At 39.9% G+C, this 23,862-nt stretch overlaps 1 protein-coding gene across 2 annotated transcripts in view; it reads left to right on the top strand.

Moving 5' to 3' along the window:
• Positions 1-23,862, top strand: part of zfhx4 (zinc finger homeobox 4) — a 93,556-nt gene that overhangs the window by 35,012 nt on the left and 34,682 nt on the right. For both annotated transcript variants that reach the window (XM_077553986.1, XM_077553984.1), the window contains exon 6: positions 14,159-14,393. In XM_077553986.1, the coding sequence (XP_077410112.1) occupies positions 14,159-14,393 (235 nt within the window). The remainder of the gene's footprint in view (positions 1-14,158; positions 14,394-23,862) is intronic.

The following is a 23,862-nucleotide window of genomic DNA, read 5'->3' as shown; positions in this document are numbered from 1 at the left end:
TAATTCCCCTGGCAAGCAACAGGTGCCAATTAAACAAGAGAATACATTTGGTGAAGCATCTTAAGAGTCACCCCTTTTTTCATTATCATCAAGTCTTCCTATTTTATTGATATTTTTGCCTTTCTTGCATACATATTGGACTCAGCCCATCTGTTTAGAATGCAGATAGCTTGGTTTATGCATTTGTGCTATTAAGTCAAGCGCTGTGCCTTGGCTATTAGTGAGGGTCAACCCTTCCCACTCTCATTTGAAAACCAAATATCTCTCTATATATATGCAGCTCAAATGATCAGACTGTCATTTAGACCAGTGTGATGGGGTAAGAGACAGGAGATTGACTTCCGTTGATTTGCATAAAAATCCATTGTGTTAGTCCTCAGGAATAGTAAAGAGTCATATCTATTTCAAATGCATGACACCGTTTATGACAGTCCCTCGCATATGCTCGTACATATATCGTTGCATATATTCATGGAGGCGTATTATATCTACAGTTAAGTTTCGTGGTCTCCATTGTGAAGTCTTCCCACTTGAGCCGCTGTCTGCTTGATCGGCGCATCCTTGTCTGCCATTAACTCAAATAGTTGTTATTCTTCTCTAAACGCGATTGAGCATCGCGACCTGTCATGATGCGGCCCCCGTCGGCCGACCTGCCTCACCTTCTGTCCCCTCATTTTTCACCTCCTCATCTCCTCGCCTTTCACCTGTCGCCATTACAATGGATATCTATGAGAGCTTTGGGTGAAGTGGGGGAGGGTGACGGGTGATGGCTAATTAAAGCGTAAATGCAGGTGCTTGTGTGTATGTGTGTGTACACTGCGGCTTTGTGTGCTTGAGTGGACAGCTTTTATCCCTCAATAATCCTCCTCGATATTAATAAGAGTTTCTTCTTTCCAGGTTTCAACCAGATGGTTAGCAGAGCTTCCAGTTTCCGTATCTAAGAATCATGGAAAATGTAGTCCTATTTAGTTTAATGCTGTGGTTGCCGGTCAGACTCAATGCAAGTTAAGCTTTCTGGCAGCTTATTTCTCATGTTACAATGCTGCACTAGCGCGAGGTAAACGGCACAGCTTCCAATAGCTGCCGGGACCGAGCAAAAAAGGTTGGATAATGTTGAATGCATTGCCTTGTTTAGCGATGTTGAACTGTCAACCAAGTTAGCATTTAGCATTAGCTAAAGTAATAACACAACCGGTCAGCAAATTGACTAGCGATTACAATTGTTATAAGTAGTTCCTGGTGAGAATTTATTGTACTTTGGATTTTCAGCGAAATTGAAGTGTCCCAGTTACCCTAGATAGTGTACCAAGGTTGAACCCAATTTATTGCTTCACCAATCTTTCAGTTGCGCTTTCTAGTACAGCCCTAGAATTCCTCAGGCAGCATGTGTTTTCCCGAAAATGTCAAGCTTTGTGTTGTCACATTCCTAAATTTCTGAAAGCTGGTTGGGCGGTTTTGTGTTTCACAAAATAATATGATTATCAGAGAGGAGTCCAAACTCCTTATTGTAGTTAAATATATGTTTATTAGTGATGTTAAAGTAGGCATCCTATTTTACAACATAGATATTTAGATCCTCACTCTCTCACGCTTTTCTCCTCTTGTGAAACCATAAAATCTTGATGTGGACAAAGTTGAGCTGAAATACTCCTCAACGCCCCTACCAAATCAATAATCAATCGATTTGGAGGTAATTGTGCCTCCCTTGGACTGGTCCCAAGTCTCTTTCTCGCTCTCACACACGCTCTCTGTCATTATCAGCATGTGGCCCAGTATTCGGCATTTCAGCATTCCAGCTCTAATTGATTTTAACCATTAGGTGCTCAGTGAATAGATAAGTAGTGGGAGATATTCGATTATATGGTGGAAGAGAGAGGCAGGAATGAAAAGAGAGCTAGAAGGCTTGAGAAATGGTGTTGGTGGCCCAGTGGAAGGAGGGGGAAGAGGAACCGGCTTGTCCTGTGGTTCATCCACCTTTACCCACTGCAGCCCCCGATGCTTCCAACAGCAGCACAATGCTCCTGACCTCCAGTGAGTTCAAGCAGCTTAGGTTCTGTGAGGTAATCCCTAATGCTTTGAAATAGACCTGATAGAAAGCCCACTTACTTGTTCGGGATTAATGTGGGTCGGATGACGGGGAGGATGCTGGGGGGTGTCGATTCGTTGGTTTTCTGCACATTTCGGAATAATCACATTCACAATTAATTATGATTCAGTGGTGGATTTTTTTTTAAATTAAGCAGTAAAAAAGATAAGAGCTTTTAGTTTAGCGTCGTTCTCACCCATGCTTAATAGGATTTGGTGCAAAAAATGCTGCAATTACTCATTTTTTTCAGGATTGCTTGATTGAGGTACATTTTTAAACTAGAAAATTTCCAGAAGAAATTTTGAATGGGCCTGCTAACTGTTGCATGTCAGAAACCCGCATTTATGAAGGGAATATTGTGTGTTGGCTTGCTTGTGGAACTTTTAAACAATGGCTTAAAATAATAATAATAATAATAATAAACTTTCAATAGTCGGATTTTGACTACCTGTAGGCTGTTACTAACAGTTGGTATGGTAGAATATGGCATAATAGCTTCCCTAGTACAAAACACACAAAGGCAGATCAATAAGGTTTGAACCCTGTGGTCATGTAGGCCTACTAGTGTGTGAAAGGAATAGCTCAAATTCTAACATGCTTACAGTTGTGCCAAATTTTTAGCAAGATAACCACCCAAGTGGAGAAAGCTCTCATATAAGGTTTTTACATTTTCCCTTTTCTTTTATGCTATTTGTAGTCATAATTAATGCCATTTTAGCATAACCATGCTAATATTTTAACATGTGTTATACAATTATACAGTAGAGTAGGAACTTGATTACAGAAAGCGCCAAGGCAGAGCAAGTGTGGTCAGGTACTTTGTGATGAGCTGAAATACTAAAATGTTAATAGCTTGTATGCTAACATATAGCAAGATGGCAACCTCAGAAGAGAAAGTGTGAAGGCAGGATTTTACATTGTGCCCTTATTGTCAGATAGCTCAAATGCTAACAACAGCAACAGTATATAGCGATACGGGTGGAGGCACATCGATGAGCATTTTCCACTCTGCCCTCTGGTTAGATACTTTTAAAAAAGAAGAGCTCAAATGCTAACAGTTGGTAGGCCTATGCTAACATATAGTAAAATGTCATGCTAATAGTGCTAGGGCAAAGCCACAGCGTAATTACATATCTTGACACATTTTGATGTCTCATTTCTTGGGGTATGTTCAGTGGTGAGTGACACAATTTGTCTGTGGACATTTTTTTTACCATTCGAATAATAAACAATGAGATGAGGAATAGTAATAGGGGCTGCTTAGCTGCCCATAATTATCACCACAACATGTCTTCCATATTTGTGGAGTTAGTGTGGTGTGCTCAACTTTGTGCACGTTTGTGCTGATTAACGTTATCTTGCTTTGCTGTTGTTTAGTTTTCTGATGGACAATTTTATTGATTAATGGATGTGTATCCTGAGCAGAGGCCATATGATGATGCTTTTTTTTGTACATTTTCTTGATCCGTCCGCCTCTTCAGTCAAGTAGGAGTCTAGGTTAAGGCTAGCAGACTGGGCGGTTGGGGGTTGGTGGGGGAACAAAGGCAAACATTTGAGTAATCTTCAAAGAGTCCATTGGTATGTTGAGTGGACGCTGGTATGTGGACTACGGCTAAGGCTTTTTCAAGGGAAAACAATATCCTTCCTTTACACGCCGGGGCCTGGGCAAACACCACCAGCCAGGCAACTCTACCCTATGATGCCACCGCTATCATCTTACTGCTCCCTGATCATCCCGCCGCATTAGACTCATCTATACTTTGGAAAGAAGCATTAACTTTATGGTGTTAGACTAAATAAATCAGGTTGTTGAAAATGCAGTTGGTTGAGTTTATGTGGCATGCAAGTAATTGTTACAGGAATTATCTATGTGCGCTTACAGACACACATTCTTTTTTGTCTCGGCCTAGTACCGGTAATACTGTAAGTATTCATACTAAGGTGGTTGGCCTTCTATAATAGTGTGCTGACTCTGTAATCACTAAACAACAACAGCTCATCTTAAATAAAGATTGAAAGGTGTGATTCAAGTATGTCATGTGCAAAGTGTTGCTGCATGATGAGAGCCTCATTTAATTACTGCGCTTCTTAGAGGAAAGAGACAGGCAGTCTGACATTTTGTGACAGTTTCAAAATGAACTCCCTTTGTCCTGTAATCACCACCCGATTTCTCACGAGGATCCACCCCAGGGATAATTTCTCCCATTTCTCTTTCATTAGCAGGACTCTCGGTATTAGACGTGTTTTGTTCCCTGTACCTTTTGTTTTGCGCTAAGTGAAACCATGTGACAGGGTAGGGGCTAACTGGAAAACAATACTCCCTTCACAGGCTCAGGAATGTGTAATTAGTGATTTGAACCCGACTCTGCTTGTCTAGATTCTTCCCTATCATTCTCTCTCCATTCTGTCTGATGTTCTTTTGTTCTCACCACTTATAGTTTCTTACTGTCTTTGTCTCTCAAACCAATCGGTTACTGTAGTTTTCCTTGCCATGCATTTTTAGCATTCCTTCTGTCTAACTATCATTATTGGATATTTTTTTGCAAGCATGCATCATGAAGAGAGCAAAGAAAACCAAACTTGGCAAAAATAAAAATAAAAAATGCAGCCCCTCCCGGCGCCAAAATTATTTTCCCTTCTCTTTCGGTTTTAGTTAAATATAACAACATCAGTGTAGTACAAACCTCTTTGATGGTACCAAGCAATTAGCTGAAGCCCCAGATTTCCATTCCTTTTATTTTTGTTTTTCTTGACGTCTCTCACAGATCCTGTCAATTAGGCCTTGCCTTGATTTTCACCCAAAGCATCTTTGCATGTTAGGAAAACTGGAAAATGATTAACACTGCCCAAGAGCGTGTTAGCATTTGCGCAGAATCCCTTGCCTTGCACAGCATTTGGAAAAAGAAAAAAACATTATCCTGTGAGCATGTTAGCATTTCAACCATCTTGATCTTGGCGATTTATGATCTCTGTCCAATTGTGAGATGATGAAGAATATGGTTTAGGGACATGGGGAGGTCTGGTCAGAGTCACCTGGCAGCAATGGAGACAAGCGGGAGCTTTTAGACCCTAATGGGTTAAGGTCAGGATAGCTAATAGGGAATAAGTGGCTGAGCCTTGCTGTCTAAATCTAATGCTAATGTAAATACTCATCCATTTTGGTGGGGGTGGAGGTGAACTGGCTTTTAAGACACCTAACACACATACACACACTCAACATGCACACACGCACATGCACTGATGAGTAAGTAAGCCCTCTTCTGGCGTCTGCGTTTCTTTTAGTCTGTTATTCCCAATTGCTGGCTCAGTACAATGTAAAATATGTGTGACTAGGCTTCATTGACTAAAACCAGAAGAAATGGATCATGTAAATCCTTAGCCAGGCTGTTTGTCTCCTCCTTTTGTGAGGGGGTGGCTGCGCGTGTGTGTGTGTGTGTGTGTATGGAGGGTGCTTGTGTAAAAGGGAGAGAGAGAAAAAACGAGAGCTCGGGAGACTGAAGTGATTTTTCCAAGAAAGAGGGCCAGGAAGGTCAGGAAGCTGTGAACTTCAGATTGACCTTTGGCCCATATGTCAGCTATACTTACATCACTACAGCAAGAGTGTAAAATGTATGCATGTGTGTGGAAGGGAGAGAAAAGGAAATCCGGTTGGTGGGCCTGGGGAGTTATATTATTTTTCCCAAAGCTTTATCGCCTTTACGTCCTCATTGTCTCTGCTGACAAGTAGCAAAGAGTAAAGGCAGAATGGAGAGAAAGAGGGAGGGAGAGTGCATACTAGCAGACTGATGGCAGGAGGCTTTATACGAAAGACTCAGTGTGATAATTCATTTATTTGCCTTGGCAGCCATTATGCAAGGGATGCTTATTATTATTGGGTGACCTAAGCTAAGCTCGCCCACGGGCCCTCATGCACCTCATGGAGGGGCCTCAGAGCTGTGATTATACGGGACGGCCATCAGCCAGGACTGAGACACAGGAGAAGCAATTTAGCTTGAGGAAATATTTTTCTTAGCTTTTATGATAGTGGAAGCTTTGCAAGCAAAACAAGGAAAGAAGATCAGCAAGAAGGGGAAAAAAAAGTTGTTTTTTTATTATTACTATTTAGGTTTTTTATATTCTTAAGCATAGCAGTTATACAAAAGGACAAAGTTGCCTTGAGGGAATGAAAAATAAAGCAAAAGATTTGCATAGTGTGTAGAGGTACAATACAGATCTGATGACAAGCATGATTTAAAGTGAGGTATTTCATGGAAAGATGCCACTGTTGCAAGGCAAATGTAAATTTATATTGTCATAGCCTTCTATGTGAATGTGTAAGCATACTTTTCCAGAAAGTTCAGGTCTGAAAAGGGACTTGTAAATAAGTGTATAACGTTTTCATCTTTCTCTCACTGTATAATGTTTAGGGATGTAACGATGTCCAAACGTCACGATACAATATTATCATTATATAAACCTGACAATACGAGATAATTATCACAACATTTTGAAGAGGTCGCCGATTTAAAAAAGCTCACAATACTGTATAAAAACTCACAATGTTCTAAGTAAAGGTCATAATGTAAAAAAAAAGAAAAAGAGACACATAATTGGGATTTTGTACATAACAAGAGTGACAATGAAAGAGCCTTGGCCAGTCCTTTTGTTGTCATGTGTTCTTATTGACTGAGTGGCACAAACCGTCATGGTCTATGTCAGGGGTGTCAAACATATGCCCCACGGACAGGATTAGGCCCGCAAAGGGGTTTAATGATGAGCAATGCAACTTGTACACGGTATTGCTTTGGATGTCGTTATTTTACATGCAATTTAAAGATAACTTGTTTAAAAAACAAAAAAACAAAGACCAACATAAATCAAACACAAACGTGCCGAATAAGAGACACATTAAACTACACATATGAAAAAGATTAATGTCCTTATAACTAATAACTAATAATGGTTTTCTCAATTTCAGTTTCAGTTACAGTATTTCATATTTTTGCTAACCAAAATTACCTTGGTTCAAGGCAGCAAAAGCTAGTAGTTAAAAAGCTGGCTTTATGCCCGCATTATTGGCTATGAAATTTTTAAAGCAAATTTTGTGAAAATTCCCAAAACGAACATATGACTTATACCCGTTTACGTGTATTTTGCGAATATTGAGATTGCGCCATGGGATGACACCATATGAGAGCATCTCACTGCCACAAGACACTCGGCTGACTGTAAACAAAAGAAGAATGTTTGCTTCTTTTATTAATTCCAGAAATATTTCAATTTCTTACTTCTTACTATTTATAATACCTTACTTTATGGTCCACCGTCATTTTTCGTGACTACAATATGTAATATGTATGTGTCACGTACTATGTAGTCGTGCAACGTAATATCCGCTCCTATCATTATTTATTCATAAAACTTATTTCCATAGCCAAAATTTGCAGTGTCCTTTTATCGAGACGCTGAAAATTCAGTGTAAAAAGCTTTCCGTAAATAAAAAAATGCCTTTGTTCGAATTTCTAGTATTTAAATTCAGGCTTATTTTCGCAATTCTTGAAAATTTGAAAAGAAATAGGTCGGTGGAAACCTACCTATTGTTTGTTTAGTTACTCTGTTTTAACAATGCACCCAAGATAGCACTGAGAATCTTGTTAGCCAACTGCACATTTTCATTTTCAAGTCGATTCAGTCACAATTTTTGTATGTGGTTTCAAAATAGTTTTTCTACTCCTTACTTACTTTCGCTACTCTTGCTAACATTTAAAGTAAGGTGGCACGTACCTAGCGCCCTCAGCTTCTTTTTTTAGCACCGCGGATTCATCAGCAGTGATCTCGCTACTCACTCGCCTTTGTCCCGCGGGCTGAGTGGTGGTAGGCAGTAACGCTTTTGGGAGATAGTAGCACAGGTTGGAATTCTACACTTGGCAGCCTTCCAGGCAGCGCTGGTATGTGTTTAAAATAGTTTGAAGGAACAAAACACGCTTTTGTTGTTTGCCGGGCCAAGTGGGGCTGTTTTTTGTCTCAGATGGCTCCCAGGGGGGCCCATGGGATAGCACCGGAAGCTGGTGACGCTCTACAAGGAGTAGCTAACTACTAGCTCCGTGCTTCCACAAAAAAACTCTGAAAATAAGATAAAGAGATATTTCTTGTCGCAGTGAGACGGGGGCAAGTTAGCATGTGTGCAACCCACTCCTCAGCGGACACAAGAACGTAAGTACATGTAAAACATGTATGCACATGCTCTTACACACACGTAGCGGTTATTAAGACATAGCTGCGGTGGCTGTATGTGTTCATTAATAGCCAGCTTCTGCACTTAATGATAGGAAGGAGTCATGTTTGTGAATACCCTAATTTGTAATACGGTTTATGGAGGAAATAGTGAGCCTTCTTCTTTTGAAATATTTTTGTCGTTACAAGTTTGCACACACAATCAGAGGCAGAGACAAAAAAGGGACGTACACAGTTGAAATTATATAGGCAGACACAAAAACACACGCAAAATGAAAAAAAAAAACGTGCTGTGGAAATGACTGATGCATAAACACACGCACACACACCATAGAAGAAGAAAGATAAAATAAGTTTTTGCGGGGCTGTATTTTGCCTTGCCTTATTAAGAATTCAGTTAATGAGACAGCTTTGCCACCACAGACAGAACAAATGAGTGTGATGCAGCGCGGCCGCTTCCCCTCCCCACGAACCAAGCGCGCGCTGGGGTGTGTGTACTTGTGTTTGTGTGTGCCAGAAAGGTGTTTTGTAAACATCTCATTCAGAATAATGAATGTAGTCCTCTGTCAGCCTCTCGCACACACAAGCAAAAACACCGCACGGGAGCTTCCCACACCTGTCAAATTAACTCTCCTCCAACCTCTCCCAATTTGTGTGCGTGTGTGTGTGTGTGTGTGTTCGCGCGTGTGTTTTATGGACAAGACTGACAATGTTGTGTTTCTGACAAATAAACAGTAAATCCCCCGTGTGGTAATTTGCATTCCACGTGAAGGGCTGGGGGGATGTGAGCATGCACATCCGCCACCATCCAGAGAGGTGTGTGCGCTACAAAATGCTCTGCCCATGACAGGGGGCTGTTTATGAGCTTGATTGGCCCACCGGGAATGTTAGCTTATTTGGTTGTTTGCCAAACACTAATTTCCAACAATTAACCACCACCAGGAGCTGTGCTGAGGTGCCATAAGCTACAAGGACGTGTGAGTGTTTTTGTAATTCTGTGGAACCACACAGGCAATAATGTGGCACTAATGCTTATACGTGTTAATTTAAAGTGCTCCCCTGAGAATTTGGTAGAAAATTGTATATAACCAGGTATTACATTGCCTATTATTTTACTTTCTTCAGCATGCAAGATGCTGTGACCCTTTCATTTTAAATCAAGAGCCACTTTCACCCAAATATGATCTCAAGTGAGCCGGACCAGAATGTTCATGGCCCAATCTATAACAACAGGTCAAAATGTTCCTCTTTTTTTGGGTGCAAATAATGACAAATACATTCTGAAAATATTCCCATTATTATCTTACTACAGATTAATCTTGAAATTTAGTAACAAAAATGAGCACAATTTGTTTGTATCAAATCATGAGTAACAGCCAAATTTCAGAATACCATTTAAGTGGTCATCAGTGCGCTCAGCATTGGACAACATTACCAACAACAGTTAATTTTCGTGAAAAACTGCAGTTTCTGTTCTGTCCTCATGGCCAAATTGGGCCCCCTGACAGACCGGATCTGGCCCACAGGCCATATCTTTGACACCCTTGGTTTATAGGTAAACAACTTTTATGGGACACTCAGTGTTTATACTGTATACCAAATCACTAATGGGCTGGGCGATTATGGAAAACAATAACAATCAAAGTTATTTTTGATTCATGATATTAAAATCATGATTAATAAAAACTATTTTTCATTGGTTTCAAAACTTTGTTTTAATTCAAATGCTCAACTCAACTTTAAATATAACTTAAAACTACAATCAGAAAATAAATAGTACAATAATAAATTTAAAATTAAAGTAACAGCAATAAAAAATATATATCTTTCACAGATTAGGAAGACAATATATCATTATGTTACTTTTCTGTATTTGTTACTACAGCATTTGTGTGTGAATATTCATTATTTGAAGAAATAATATTCCCAGATCTCAATGCTAATTTTCTGTGAGCCCATCAAAAGGCTTCCCCATTGAATGCTAGCATTAGCATTGGGGAAGTTTGTAAAAGAAGAATGTGCATAATTATTTTTGTTGTGTGTTAAGTTTTTAATTCAATTGTAACTCGGTTGTCATCAAACAGCTGAAACCATGCTCAGAGAATTCAGAAAAACATACATCACACGCTTGTTACAAGCAACACAGTGTATACAGGGTGCGGAATTTGCATGCACACATGGCACTGTTCGGCATCATAATCGTTTTTGTTTGATTATGTTTATAAAACCGTGAGAAGAAAAAATCTAAATCATGATTACAATTTAATTAAATACCCAGCCTTATGAGAAGCAGACACTGTGATCATCTAAAGCCACACATTTGTAGGCTAAGGGTTAGATTTTATTGTTTTCATTACGTCATTAATCTGCCATGGTCATCTTCTTTCTCACATCACCCCAAAAATGTCAGTTTCTTACTAATTCCAAACAACTAAATCCCGCTGATGTCTCCAGAGAGCAGGTTCATCCATTATATCCACATTTAAATGGGATACAGACACAAGCGCAAACCCAGGAGCAGGAACAGTCTGTTTGTGTGTTTGAATATGCATTACACAGCCCACGCCTGGCAGGAGTCAAAGTGCTCCTTTAAACATTCATAAATCATGGATATTCTGGCCTGCGATCTCCAGAGCGCCTGCCGAGTGCCAGAGCGACAGACAGACAGCCCTCTAGTTTAGGTCTTAAACAAACCCTCTGGAATGTGCTGATGGCGAGAGAATTAATATTAGGTCTAAACCTAGCTGGCAGCCCGCTTCAACCCCAAGTGTATCATTCAACTCTGTCTGACTGACGCTTCATATCCCTAAAAGCAAATAAGTCAAAACGTTGAACCACGTGAAGCATTTTTGGGGCCGCTGCTGATTTGTATGAGCGTTTTAATTTCCAACCAGTTCAATTACCTGAATGGCTTTGCCAGTAGAAACATTTGAAAACCAGTCAAGGATGACTCCTGTTGAAACCTCACTCTTTTTCACAGACTTATCAGTGGCTCAAGGCTCAAGAAAAAGAACACAGGCTTTGTTGTCACTGGACAAAATCAAGGCCGTGTTTGAGTGTCAGTTTGCTATTCAATGCTAACGACTTTCATTCATTGTCGCTAGTTTCCATTTATGTACAGAATAAGTAACTGGAGTGAAATCCCAAGTGAATCAAGAAAGAACAAAAACGAAGGCGTGGTGAAAGGCGCCATTGTTTTTACACTGGAGTACTAATGATTGATGACAGAATGAAAGACATGGCGGATCTATAGGGGCTCTTGTGTATGCTGCATAGAATATGGTGTGATGATGTAAGGCCATTATGACAGGCCAGAACATGATGATTGGTATCAGTAAAAAAAAAAGGTATTGGGAAAGACAACAGACGTTCAACTCTTACATGTGACATATGCTTGTGAGTGTCCACCAACACACGTATGTGCAATGACTGCAGCTCAGTTGTCTCCTTCCAGGGAGGGCAGGAAAGAAAAGGAGTGTAGGGGAAAAAAAGAGGGGGGGGGGTGCAAGGGAGGCCTCCTTTCACAGAGAAACAAAGATAGCTGTAATTAATGGCCCTGAGCTCTGGTCTAGGGGAGCTTTCTTCTGACAACTTGGACTTAATTAAAACTTAAGACTTCTGAAAGGGCCTCTGACTGCGCAGGGACGTCCCACCGCCTCATGAGAAAAACCTGGTCAGATTTCCGACAAAAGAAAGAAAGAACAAATGAAGAAAAGATGTGTTAGCAGCTGTAGCTAAGTTGCTAATCCCTGTTTGTCAAAGACAGAAGGGGGAGGGGGGGGGTGTAGTTAAAGCTCACACACCTGCAGCCCACCGCACACAAACACACACACATGCCCACACCTTTGTCCCCACCTGTTCAACAAAGTTGTCATTATGATTATGCAACTATGTTTGGATGTAGCAGGAAAGAACACTCTAAAAACAGGTGGGTCAAAAATAACACAATTTGGAGAAAACTTTGACCAACACATTGACCAAAGTAGTGGATCAGTCCATTATTGAGCTGTTGGGTCAAAAATAACCAAATTTGGGTAAAAAAAATTATCAAATCACTACCTGGGTCAATGTGACCTAACTTTATGGGTTGCTGCACACTAAACATGTTTGAAACAACCCAACAAATTGGGTCGTTTTGTCCATAAAAAACAACAACAAAAATGGGTCGTTTTATATCAAAAAATTTAAAAAAAACTTGGAGAAAACTTTAGATATATTGACTCAAGTAATGTTTCAGTTCATTATTGCCCTAAATTGGGTTATTTTTGACCCAACGGTTTTTAGTGTTGGGTAAATAAAAATAACAAAATTGACCCAAATTAGGTTATTTTTTTGCCCAACTGTTGTAGGCTAAAAAATAACCGAATTTGTTTTTTTTTTAAAAAAAAAAGGACCAATTCACTACGTAGGTCAATTTGACCCAACTTTCTAAATTGCTTCACATTAAACAGGTCATGTTTTTTTTTAAAAAATAACCTAAGCAAATGGGTGATTTTGCCCATAAAGAAAAATATTCTAAATTGAGTTTTGTCAGAAGTAACAAAATTTGGGTTAAAAAAAAAAGAAAGGAAAAAAAAGAAAAAGACAGATCCAATATTTGAGTCAATATATCAAAAGTTTTCTCAATGTTTTTTGGGGGGTCAATTTGACTTAAATGTCTAAGTTGCATCACATAAAACAACCCCACAAAAAGGGTTTTATGATTAAAAAAAAACCCAGGAGAAAACGTTGGACATCAGTACATTATTGGTCCAAATGGGGTTATTTGTGAACCAACTGTTTTAAGAGTTGGGCCAAAAAATAACACAATTGACCCTAAATGGATTATTTGTGACCCAACTGTTTTTAGAGTGAATGAAATGAAATGCAACATTTGCCCTGTGTCTTTGCAGCCCCCACTTGTGCCTCCCTCCTCCCTCCACAGAGGATCAGATAATAAAAGCTTGCCCTGCTCTTTTGTTTTTGTGCATTGTTCATTAGCCCGGCAGCAACAACAGAAGCACACTCGATATGCTTGGTTTGACCGGGTGTATGGGAGCGGGACAAGGTGGGTTGCTATAGACCAGGGGGTCAGTGGGGGTCGGAGGTGGGAGGCTCGCTGTGTTGTGCGTGCATGTTTGCAAGTTTGTGCACATGCAGGCGCTGAGGGCAGGGCAAGAGGTAGGGGGCGGCTTTGCATGGCTGCAGTGCCATTAAATAGGCAACTGGAGATGCGGGCCTTGCAAATGACAGCACACGTTGAATGCGAAACCCCTGCAGCTGGCAACAATGAAAAGAGCTGGACAATGTGAATGTTCAGAGAAAAACAGCTTTCCCCTCCCAGGCCCTTATTTTGACTTTTTCTATGTGCTGAGTCTGCACCTCACCTCAGACTTAGCCAATTAATACATACAGGCGTTTTTCTTCTCCTTTTCTTTGTTGTCATATAATATTTTATTGGAGATAAATATAATGTTTTAACTGCTACATGATGCTGTCATAAAATGCAAAATTAAGCGCAAAACCCAATGTGGGTTTCAGAATATATATTTTTTGCTTTATTAGGGCCGCTTCAGCTCACATACTGTAGTGTGTAATTAACATGTACAGTATAGCTGGAAATAATAGACAAAGTGGCTGGGACGTTATCCATTGACGTCTCTGGCTCGTTTGAAGCCAGGGAAGTGGGATTTCTGGGCTTTGGATCCTTGGAACTGAACTGCAACCAGAGCAGAACGAAAAGCTTTAATAGCAATAAAGTGGTAAATGATATAGGCATGATTCAGGCAACTTGCTTCACTGATGTTCCCCCAAATGTTCTTTGGTATGATTGAGGTTGCTTCTAAAAAAGCTTCCTGTCTTTTCCCTTCTCTCTAACAGTATTTGCACAAGCTGGACAGCGCCTACAGCCATGAGTCGTGCGTCTATTACTGCACGTTGTGCGACTACTCCACCAAGGCTCGCCTCAATCTGGTCCAGCATGCCCGCTCAGCCCGGCACCAGCAGAACGAAGGCCTGAGGAAGTTGCAGCTGCACCAGCAAGGCCTGAGAGCGGACGATGATGGATTCAGCCTCCATGAGCTGTTCCACGTTAAGGAGTGTCCCTCAAGTCAAGGTCTGTGACTTGGTCTTTTTTATTTTTATTTTTTACCTCAGGTCAAGGAGATAGTATAGCACCTAGCACAGTAATTCTTAACTCATTTGCTTCCAAAAATGTATAAATACGTTCTATTTTAAATATTACCATGCTCCCAAAGACATAATTATATTATTTCATGTTGTTGTTTTTTATACTAGAGCATACAGAAGGCTTTGATGCAGCCTCTGAACTGAAGGGAATGCTTGAAGCAATTGCAGTTATTACAAAAATGGCCAGCAGGTGGCAGCAGAGTATAGGAGATCAAGCAGGGCCATGTTGCAAAAAGCTCTTTCCCCACTGTTTTAAACAGATTTGTGAATAATGATGACATTTTGCTATATTCTAATGATAATTGCTGCAAAACGGAAACAGATAGAAATGTACTTCATGATGAAAGAGACTCTAATCTTTCTTTTGGTAGGTTCCATGTTTTTATAGCAATAGAACACAATAGTCTGTGGGCCTTGCAAAATCAGTCAAAATCCAATAAAACAGCCGGGAGCAAAAGGGATTGCTTCAGTGAAAATGGCTGGAAATTAATGAGTTAAGATGGAATACAATGAAAACAGGAGAGGTCCCAAAATTGAACCCTGCGGTACACCATATTTTGCGTTATACATGTGAATTCATATTGCACAAATTCGTCCAAACACATATTTTTTTTGCTCAACCAAATATAAAGTGATTTCTATAATAAAGAATTCACACGACGTACCATCACAACAGCCACAAGTCAACTACTGAGCGCACCAAATTCCCTGCAGCAGACAGGCCAAGCAATGTAGCTTGATAACCTGCAGCCAATGACGGCCAAATTACCACGAATCATTTGAGTTGGGTGTGTATCTTGACCGCCGCCGAACCCAAGACTGACTCGCCGAACCCCCGGGGTTCGATTGAACACAGATTAAGAGCCACTGACCTAGCAGAAATACAAAGAGCTAGATCGCAATTCATTTTGGTCCACTTTTTGACAATAATTGGATAATCTTCACATCAAAATTCTGGCATATACCTTGGAGTGCCGAATTTTTACTTCTGCAACCTTTACAAAATCGTGCTTATTTTTCCACTTATGTTATTTTTTTCCACTGTGATTGCCCTTGGCTATAATTACATCCACCTTACTTTCCTCCCTAACAGTCCCGCTATCTCGTCTTTCTCGCACCACTCCCTCTACATGCTGTCAAATCTTTCTCCCTCCCTCTCGCCTTTGGCCTTCCTATCCACATCACGTCTCCCGATACAGAGCCCTCCTTCCCTCCTAATCTCTCCAAAATGAGCATACTGTTCCTATTAGGCTGCCGCTTATATCTCCCACAAACACACATACACACACATACACACAAGCTGCGTGCACAGGGACATCCCAGGCAGGCGGGCAGCTTATGAAATTTCACCTTGGGAGGATCTCGCAGCTTGTGCACACTTACAATCAACACACACACACACACACAACACACACACACACACACACACATTTGCAGCCTCTCCCTGGAGTGAGCTTTCATTTCCTTTCTCATGACCAAAGCAATTTGGCTTTCATTTAAGGGTCTCCGTCCTGCCAGCAGCTAATAAGTGTAACAGAACTGTAAAACATTCAGAGAGAGCAAAAAAAAAGGAGAAAGATTAATCGTTTTCTTTGAATGGGGGGTTTGATGGTTGGTGAGGGTGTAAGGGGAGGGGTGGAGGAGGAGAGCGGGGTCTCGTGGTGTAATTTAAACCAGAAGAGTCAGGGTCCATTATTTAGTCATCCTTATGTTAATGCTGTAGGGAGAAAATGAGCGCTTAACTTGTTTTTGCTTTGCTTGACCTGACGGAGCGGGTGGAGGGAGGGGAGGGGCTGGGGGGAAAGAAGGTAACATGCTTTGAATAGCATTCCAGCATAGCATTTGGCATGACATCCATGTGTGTGTATGTGTGTGTGCATTCCAAAGTGTCCTTTCTTGACCACACACTCTCCACCCTGACATGGACGCTCATTACTGGTGTAACTTTGGTTTTAATTACACACAGATCACATTTCTGTAAGTTTTGGAGCTGCAGCACAAAATTCCGCTCCTTTTTTTGTCCTACTCATTAGATGCCGCAATCCCAGATTTAAAAAAAAAAGAAGCAACATTCGACCACTGCACCTAATTCAAAAGTCTTCCTCATCAAATGCACCATATTTGTCACCGCGCCGTTCTTTGATAGGCGGATTTGACTCCCGATGGGGAATTTCCAAGGGAAACTACGGTAATACTTAAAAGAAAGCACACAGCATTTAAACCACTTTTTGGGCTTATTTGTTTCCCCTTTTGCCCTCTTTTTGGCCAGGCTATATATTTAAAGTGATTAGAGTGAATGTCAAGGGTATTTTTTTTTACAGTGTACATATCGGTACAGCTCCTTTTTTGTCAGCCAAAGTTCAATCCTAGTCAGTGATCAAAACAGGGAATAGCAGCCTAGTCATATGGTTAGATAAGCAGTTGTTTATGGACAAAATTATCCACTGTAAACATGGAGTTACTCAAATTATTTTTACTTTTTTTTAATACAGTTGATTGCAATGGTTGTTGAGATTAGGACTCGCAAGTGGTTCCACACCAAACTCCTCCAAGTCTTTATGGGCTTTGCTTTGTGTTTAATCCTAAAAAAAAAATCTCTTCCCAAATGATTTCACCAAAGTTAGAAACAAAGAATTGCCCACAAAGTCTTGGAAAGATGAAGAGTTAAGATTCGGGGGAAACTAAGGGGCCAACGACTCCAGTGTAGGAAACATTTCCAGCCAGCGGTCCCTTTAAAGAGCCTGTATTCGTCTGTATGTGTGCGCATGCTATTATTTTTCTGAGGCTACAACTCCTGACTCGAGCACTTTCGGTTCATTAGAGAGCGGTATGAAAAAGATTAATTTAAGTGCTGACCGGTATCTTTCTCTTAAAGCCGGGACCTGGCGCTGAGCCAGATAATTACAGGCCCATTTGGGAATAAGGGTTCTAATGCTCCAGACTTTATGTACATGTGAATGGCTTTCATTAAACAATTTGGGTGCTGATTTTATGGCCTAATTAAGGGTACAGCACTGTGGAGCCGCAACATAGGGGAGGAGGTGTTTTGACAGGCGTACGCAAGCAACACTTCTCTTGCTTTGTTACTGCGTCTCTTTGCCTCATTGCGCTGGTTTATTGTATTGGTTTAACGCTAACTATTATAACTATTAAAGTAGTGTTTTGTGCTAATCGATATATTCGGGGAAAAACATTGAAACATCACACGATACATCCAAATATGAGAATCAACAATCACATTCTGGTAAATTGGGGCACTGTTGATTCAGTGACTATGTTTACATGCAGTCAATATTCGGGTTAAGGTCAAAATTCTGATATGTGAAATATTCTGTGATTGAGTTACTCCCGTGTAAATCATCATTACACAAATACACATCATTTCCACTTTTAACTAAGTAGTCGGTTTCCTCCTCGCCTCAAAATTGTGCTGCGTCGGCATGTTTGTTCACCTCTGTTTGTGTATTTTTGGTGGGTTATGTGTCAGACACACGGACGTATATACCAGCATATATGTGCGTATATATACACACTGTGGCATTTTCACCACTTTCACGTGAAAACGCCACGGAGAAATCAATGTATTCAAGTTAGGCTCGCTTAGGAAAGGCAATGTAAGATGGCCGCCGCGCATACCTGACTGTAAAGACTAAGATTCCTTGTGAATAGAGCATGCACAGAACACAAAGCAATGTTCGGCAAAGTAGGTATATGACCAAATGATTCGGGCTAAAAAAGGGGTAACCCAAGCGTCATATTTCCATGTTTTGAATATTCAAGTTTTTGTGTGTGTTTACATGGCACAATGTCAATATGCGGGTTTTGTAAGGGTTATTGGCTGCATGTAAGCATTGTCATTTTCAACGAGTTTGGTGTCTACATCAACTATGGAAGCTGACCTCCAAGCCTCAACTATGGTGGTGTTATTTTGCTCAATACAACACAAGCATGGGATCATAAGTTCAGAACGTTCAGAGATACATTCTTACATACTATAAAAAATTCCAAACCACATTTATTCATGCCATTGGTTGATCATTTGTCCCATAATTCATCAAGGACAAATTCTTATGATCCTTTAGTGGTTTCCCTCAAAGACAAAAAGCTCACTGTGTTGGTATCCCTGTGATAAATTGTGCTTCTGTGTGCATAATTACAAGTGTTACAGTTGATTCAAAAAAGAAAAAAAAGCCCATTTGCATCATAAGAATTAGCTAAAATGAATTGCCTTTCAGCTTTGAGGCCGTTTTGCTTTAAGGGTCATCCAAAAGTTTTTGGGAAAAATGTGTGTGTGTGCTTCTCCACTCTGTAATAAAATTATGCCCTGAATGGAGCTGTTTAAACAAGTCCATGCGGAAGAAGTGAAATATGACAGCTTGCATGACATTTTTCATTTTACTTTTAGCCAAACTTGTGGAGACTCTCTGAAGTTAAGGGATTTAGCTCTGACTTGCTGCTCTGTCTCAACTGTACTGTAAGGAGGTGTGTGCGCATGTGAGTGTGTGTCGTCGCCCATTAGCCGGCCGTGTGACCGTCATGTGCAAAGCTCCTCATAAGTCAGATCAAGCAGAAACACAAGGGCACACTTTTTTCCCCCCTGCATACTTGTTTCTTCTTTTCTTCACTTGTCCTCCGTAAAAAAGGATGTTAGATGGGATCTCATGGAGGTAATTACTTGTGAGAGCCGGGACTGTCATCCGTAGCCGCGACCTCCCCCACCTCCCACTACACGCCCCCACCACACAACATGCAATAAACAGAGAGGGAGAGGACCTTCTTTGTCTGAGTCCCCCTTTTAAACAAAAGACCTCTTCGAAATTGGAGACCAAAAATACTTTGCGTGTGTCCTTTTGTTTTCTGTTAAGTGATAAGGCTCTGGGGCATGTTGGGTTCGAGTCAAATTATTGTCACCATGCTAACCACTTTCCTAGCGGCTGTAGGCTAAAATGAGCTTAATGGACACTTATTATTCCTGGATGTGCTTGTAAATGAATGGAGATGTGGACTTGCATGAGGAGCTGGACCTTGATGAATCCTCGCTTCACCAACTGTGTGTGCGTGTGCATTTGTAAACATGTGATCGCTTGATTTTCAGCATGGAAAATAGATCATTTTGTATGTGTGCGTGATGACATCAAGATGTCTTTGAGGCATTTTTGGTTTGTCTCGCTCACTTTCCCTCCTTTATCTTTTTTTCTACTCGCTGGGGATGGTTTTGCCATTCCAGTGGTTCTCTTTTATTTTCAGGAAGGTCTCTCTTCAGACAGAAGTCTATTTCCAGGGTTTGTCTCCGTAATTTGTGGCCATCACATAAACATTCACGGATGGCCGGAGGAGCGGGAGAATGGATGCAACACACACACACACACACACACACCCGTCCGTCTCCTTTGGTTTGCAGAGTAGGCCACATTACAACTAGTTAGACTAACTGATAAACTTACTAGTTTATATACTTACCGGCCACAACATTTGATACAGCTGCACAATCTGACAACGCCTGATCAATATATATATATATATATATATATATATATATATATATATATATATATATATATATATATATATATATATATATATTAATTAGGGCTGTCAAAGTTAAAGCGTTAAATAATTAATTAATCACAAAAAATTATCGCATTAATCATGTATTAACGCAGATTAATCACACTATTAATTTTGACCGCAGATTAATCACACTATTAATTTTGACCGCAGATGATCCTTTAGCTTATCCTTTAGCAATAAACATAACTACATGCATTCAAGTAAAACATTTAATAAATGACATTCTGAATATTTTTTCATGTCAAAATATTGGCGTCATTTTTTTTATTTTAAATTATGCAAGTTAATTAACTGATTAGAAAAAGAGGAAGATGAGAGCGTGCAGTGGATCAAAAATGTGGAAGACGTCCTCATAACATTAAATGTTGAAATAATTAACAGATAACAGGTACTTGTCAAATTTGGCGGAGGAAAAAGTTGCTAAAAGAGCCTTTTTTATTATTTAATTAATCGTGATTAATCAGAATTCTAAAATGTGATTAATCTGATTAAAAATAATAATCTTTTGACAGCTCTAATATATACATGACAAAACCTGGTTTGAACTGAAAAAAAAATCATGTAAAAGAGAACCGAACCAAATCACTTTGAAATATATCGAGACACGTATCAAATCGTCTTTTATTGGTAAGTTATATCTTAGAACAAAATGGCATATTTTACATGATTCATTCAAATGTATGTAAAATGACAACAAACAAGTCATTGCATCATACCCTCTCGAATAGAGAATAAAGAATAAAGATTAACAAGTGAAATGATGAATTAGCCAAAAGAGAATAAGACCCTGCACGCAAATGATGAATATATGTATTATTAATATATTTTGGGCAAGCAGTAATTTACTCCAAAATTCCCCAAAACCAAGCTCTCTAAGGCAGTGTGGTCATTTTTTGAATAATTCCATGCAAGCAAATGATAATTACTGTGCGGTTTGTGTGTGCACATACTGTAGAGAGCCTGACTGAAGAAATGAGCCTCGTTCACCATAAACTATTTTTGAAATGGTGTGTCGGGGGGGCGGTCAGATCGCGGCCCGATTGTTTTTCTTTGAGTGGAGGCAGCTCTTTGGTGGAGGGGGTATTACCCATGCTAAATTGTTCCCTCATGTTTTCCGCCAAGGATTCTGCGCCCTGCCACACTGACAGTTATAATTTACAAAAATTGCGCTGATTATCTGAATTAGCATAGCTGACCAATGCCACATTAGCCTTATTTACAATACAAAGCCGTAGGGCTCTGAGGACGCATACTAAATATGACTTAAGTCTTTTGAAGAGGACGTCTATGATGTCACAAAAGGCCTCTTTTCAGGTCCATATGGACCCGGGAGCCTATGGTTCAGGAAGTGTTGAATATAAAGTCCGGTTTGATGAACAATGCTTATTACAGCCGATGTTTTCCCTCACTTGGAGTCTCCTTCGTTTCATTTTGTTTCAGCTTTTTTTCAGCTTTTTTTCCCCCTCCTACCCCCCTCCTTTTTTTTTTAGCCCCTGCTCTTCTTTATTTCATCCTCCTTCACCTCCATTCTTTTCTCTCCCTGAGCCCCTCATACACCCTCTGTCCATTGACTCTTAACCACAGATGGACAAAACAATGGGCTGTGTCACACAGCATTAAGACAAACAATCAGGTGATGGGAGGGGGCCCGTGCGGGGCCGGAGCCACGGTAACCAGGCAATGCTGTGGCTTGGTCCAAGCAGCCGCTAATCTGAGACGGCGATGATACAATTCGCAGATGGACATCGGAGGCGGCTGACACACACACACACACATGCAGATCCACATGATAAGTTGGTATTGTCAGGAAGAATTTCTGTCATCCCTCCCTCCTTGCTCACTCTTCTCTCTTTCCTTTACCTCATCCATCAGCGGGAGGTATGGAATTGATAGAGGCTATTGATTACCTATAGCTCAGGCTAATCGTCGCTAACTGGAGGAAGCTTTGCGGCAATAGCCCCTGTCAATGGCTTGTTGTATGTGTGTGTGTGTGTGTCAGTCTTCAACGTTCGCTTTCTGAACTGTAGTGTAAAAATATATATTTTTGGCCAAGCAAGTGTCTAGAATAAGGAAAATGCAAGTTTTGTCTGCCAAATAGTGATTCCTGCCAAGTTTCACCTCCCACCTACAGTATGTGAAGACAACGCCCCCCCATCCCCCTTTTCTCTCTCTCTCACTTCTTCATCTCCCTAATAGGAAATTTGAGCGCCCGATGTGAGATTAAAGCTCAGAATCAATGCCTTGTGAGCAATCATTTCCAGACAAAATCTCTTTCATCTTTGCTGCTCCCCTTTGCACCCTCCCTACCCTCTCCTTCATTCTCTTTCGTTTTCTCACCCACCCCCTAATGCTTACCGGGGGTCTTGTGTCATGACATCCCTTTTTGCTTTTATCATGTACTAATAACACTGTGAAAATAGAGACAGACAAAAAAATGTGACACTGAATCAAAAAAGGATGCTGGGAGAGAAACGGAAGAAAAATCCACAGAATGATCCCGGGGTCTCGACTTTGATGTAGGATGTCTTTGTGTAAATTAAACAAATATGCCTCCTTGGATTCATCTCCAAGCTCTTCATAAGATGACATCTCCTCGTTTGCTCTTTTATAACAAGGGACATAAGGGAGGAACAAAAAAGAGGAAACATTTCATTTGGAAACATGCATACAGATCTGAAAAATGAATAGGAGTGACGTAATAAAGAATGGAGAAGGTTTGGGACAAAATGGCGTGATATGTTAATATTTCCCGCAGTACTGTATTGATACACCAGTATCAGATACAGTATATCCAGTGTTCAAATGTACACATTTGCGCACCTACGCACCAACTGCAACATAGTGTTACCATAGTGCACACTGTAAAAAAAAAAAAGTCACTAAAAATACAATACCGTCATTGTAAAGGACTGTCAAAACCAAAAATGTTGTTTTACTGTATTAAATACACCGAATACCCGTTAACGTTAAAATGATAATTTACAGAATGTGTGACATTAAAAATGTCAGAAAATCATACATTTTATGGTATAATTTGGGCAAAACTATTGTCATTCTGTTCCAAGAGTGCATTGCAATATATTTAATTCATGAAGTTATAAGGACATTAATCCTTGTCAGATATGTGTGTTTGTGTTGCCATTAATTGAATGTGTGTCATATTTAATGCTCACATTTTATTTTTTTTTTTAACAAACAGTGACTTTAGGCTGTGTGTAAATTTGTAACATCCAGGTCAATTCCTTAATCTTCAATTTGGTGAGCATTGCTGGTGAAAGATAAAATAAGTTAAAAAAAACACCCTTATTTTTCTATAAAAAAAAAAAATTCTACATAAATTTAAGATTTAAGGTTACCAAACCAGTGTACTGTTTATTATTATTATAATTATAATTATTTTTATTTTATTTTATTTTATTTATTTATTTATTATTATTATTATTATTATTATTATTTATTTGTTTATTTATTATTTATTTTACCCCAACATTTTCATTTCTTTTTTTTAACTGTGGATAAATCATTGCCATGTTTTCAATCAACTAATTTCTTCGAGTGGAGTCTAATTGATGACGTCTTTTGGTATTTTCTTTGACGAGCGCAGGTAAAAGTTTTTGTTTGTGCTGTTGTGGGAGGGAACACTCTGATTTACGTATATCGTGATACAATTGTTGACAAAATATCGACATCATACCGCATCGTGAGGTACTCTCAGCTCTAGACAGGAGGAAGCTGCAGTTAAATTCAGTGCTAACACACAAACGCACAAACACACAACTTGGCTAGTTCTTTGTTTCCAAACACAGGTTAATGGGGAGTGAGGA

This window comes from Vanacampus margaritifer, chromosome 20 (assembly GCF_051991255.1).
Source record: "Vanacampus margaritifer isolate UIUO_Vmar chromosome 20, RoL_Vmar_1.0, whole genome shotgun sequence".
In the NCBI taxonomy this organism is placed as follows: Eukaryota; Metazoa; Chordata; class Actinopteri; order Syngnathiformes; family Syngnathidae; genus Vanacampus; species Vanacampus margaritifer.
This window is presented reverse-complemented; position numbering and strand designations above follow the sequence as displayed.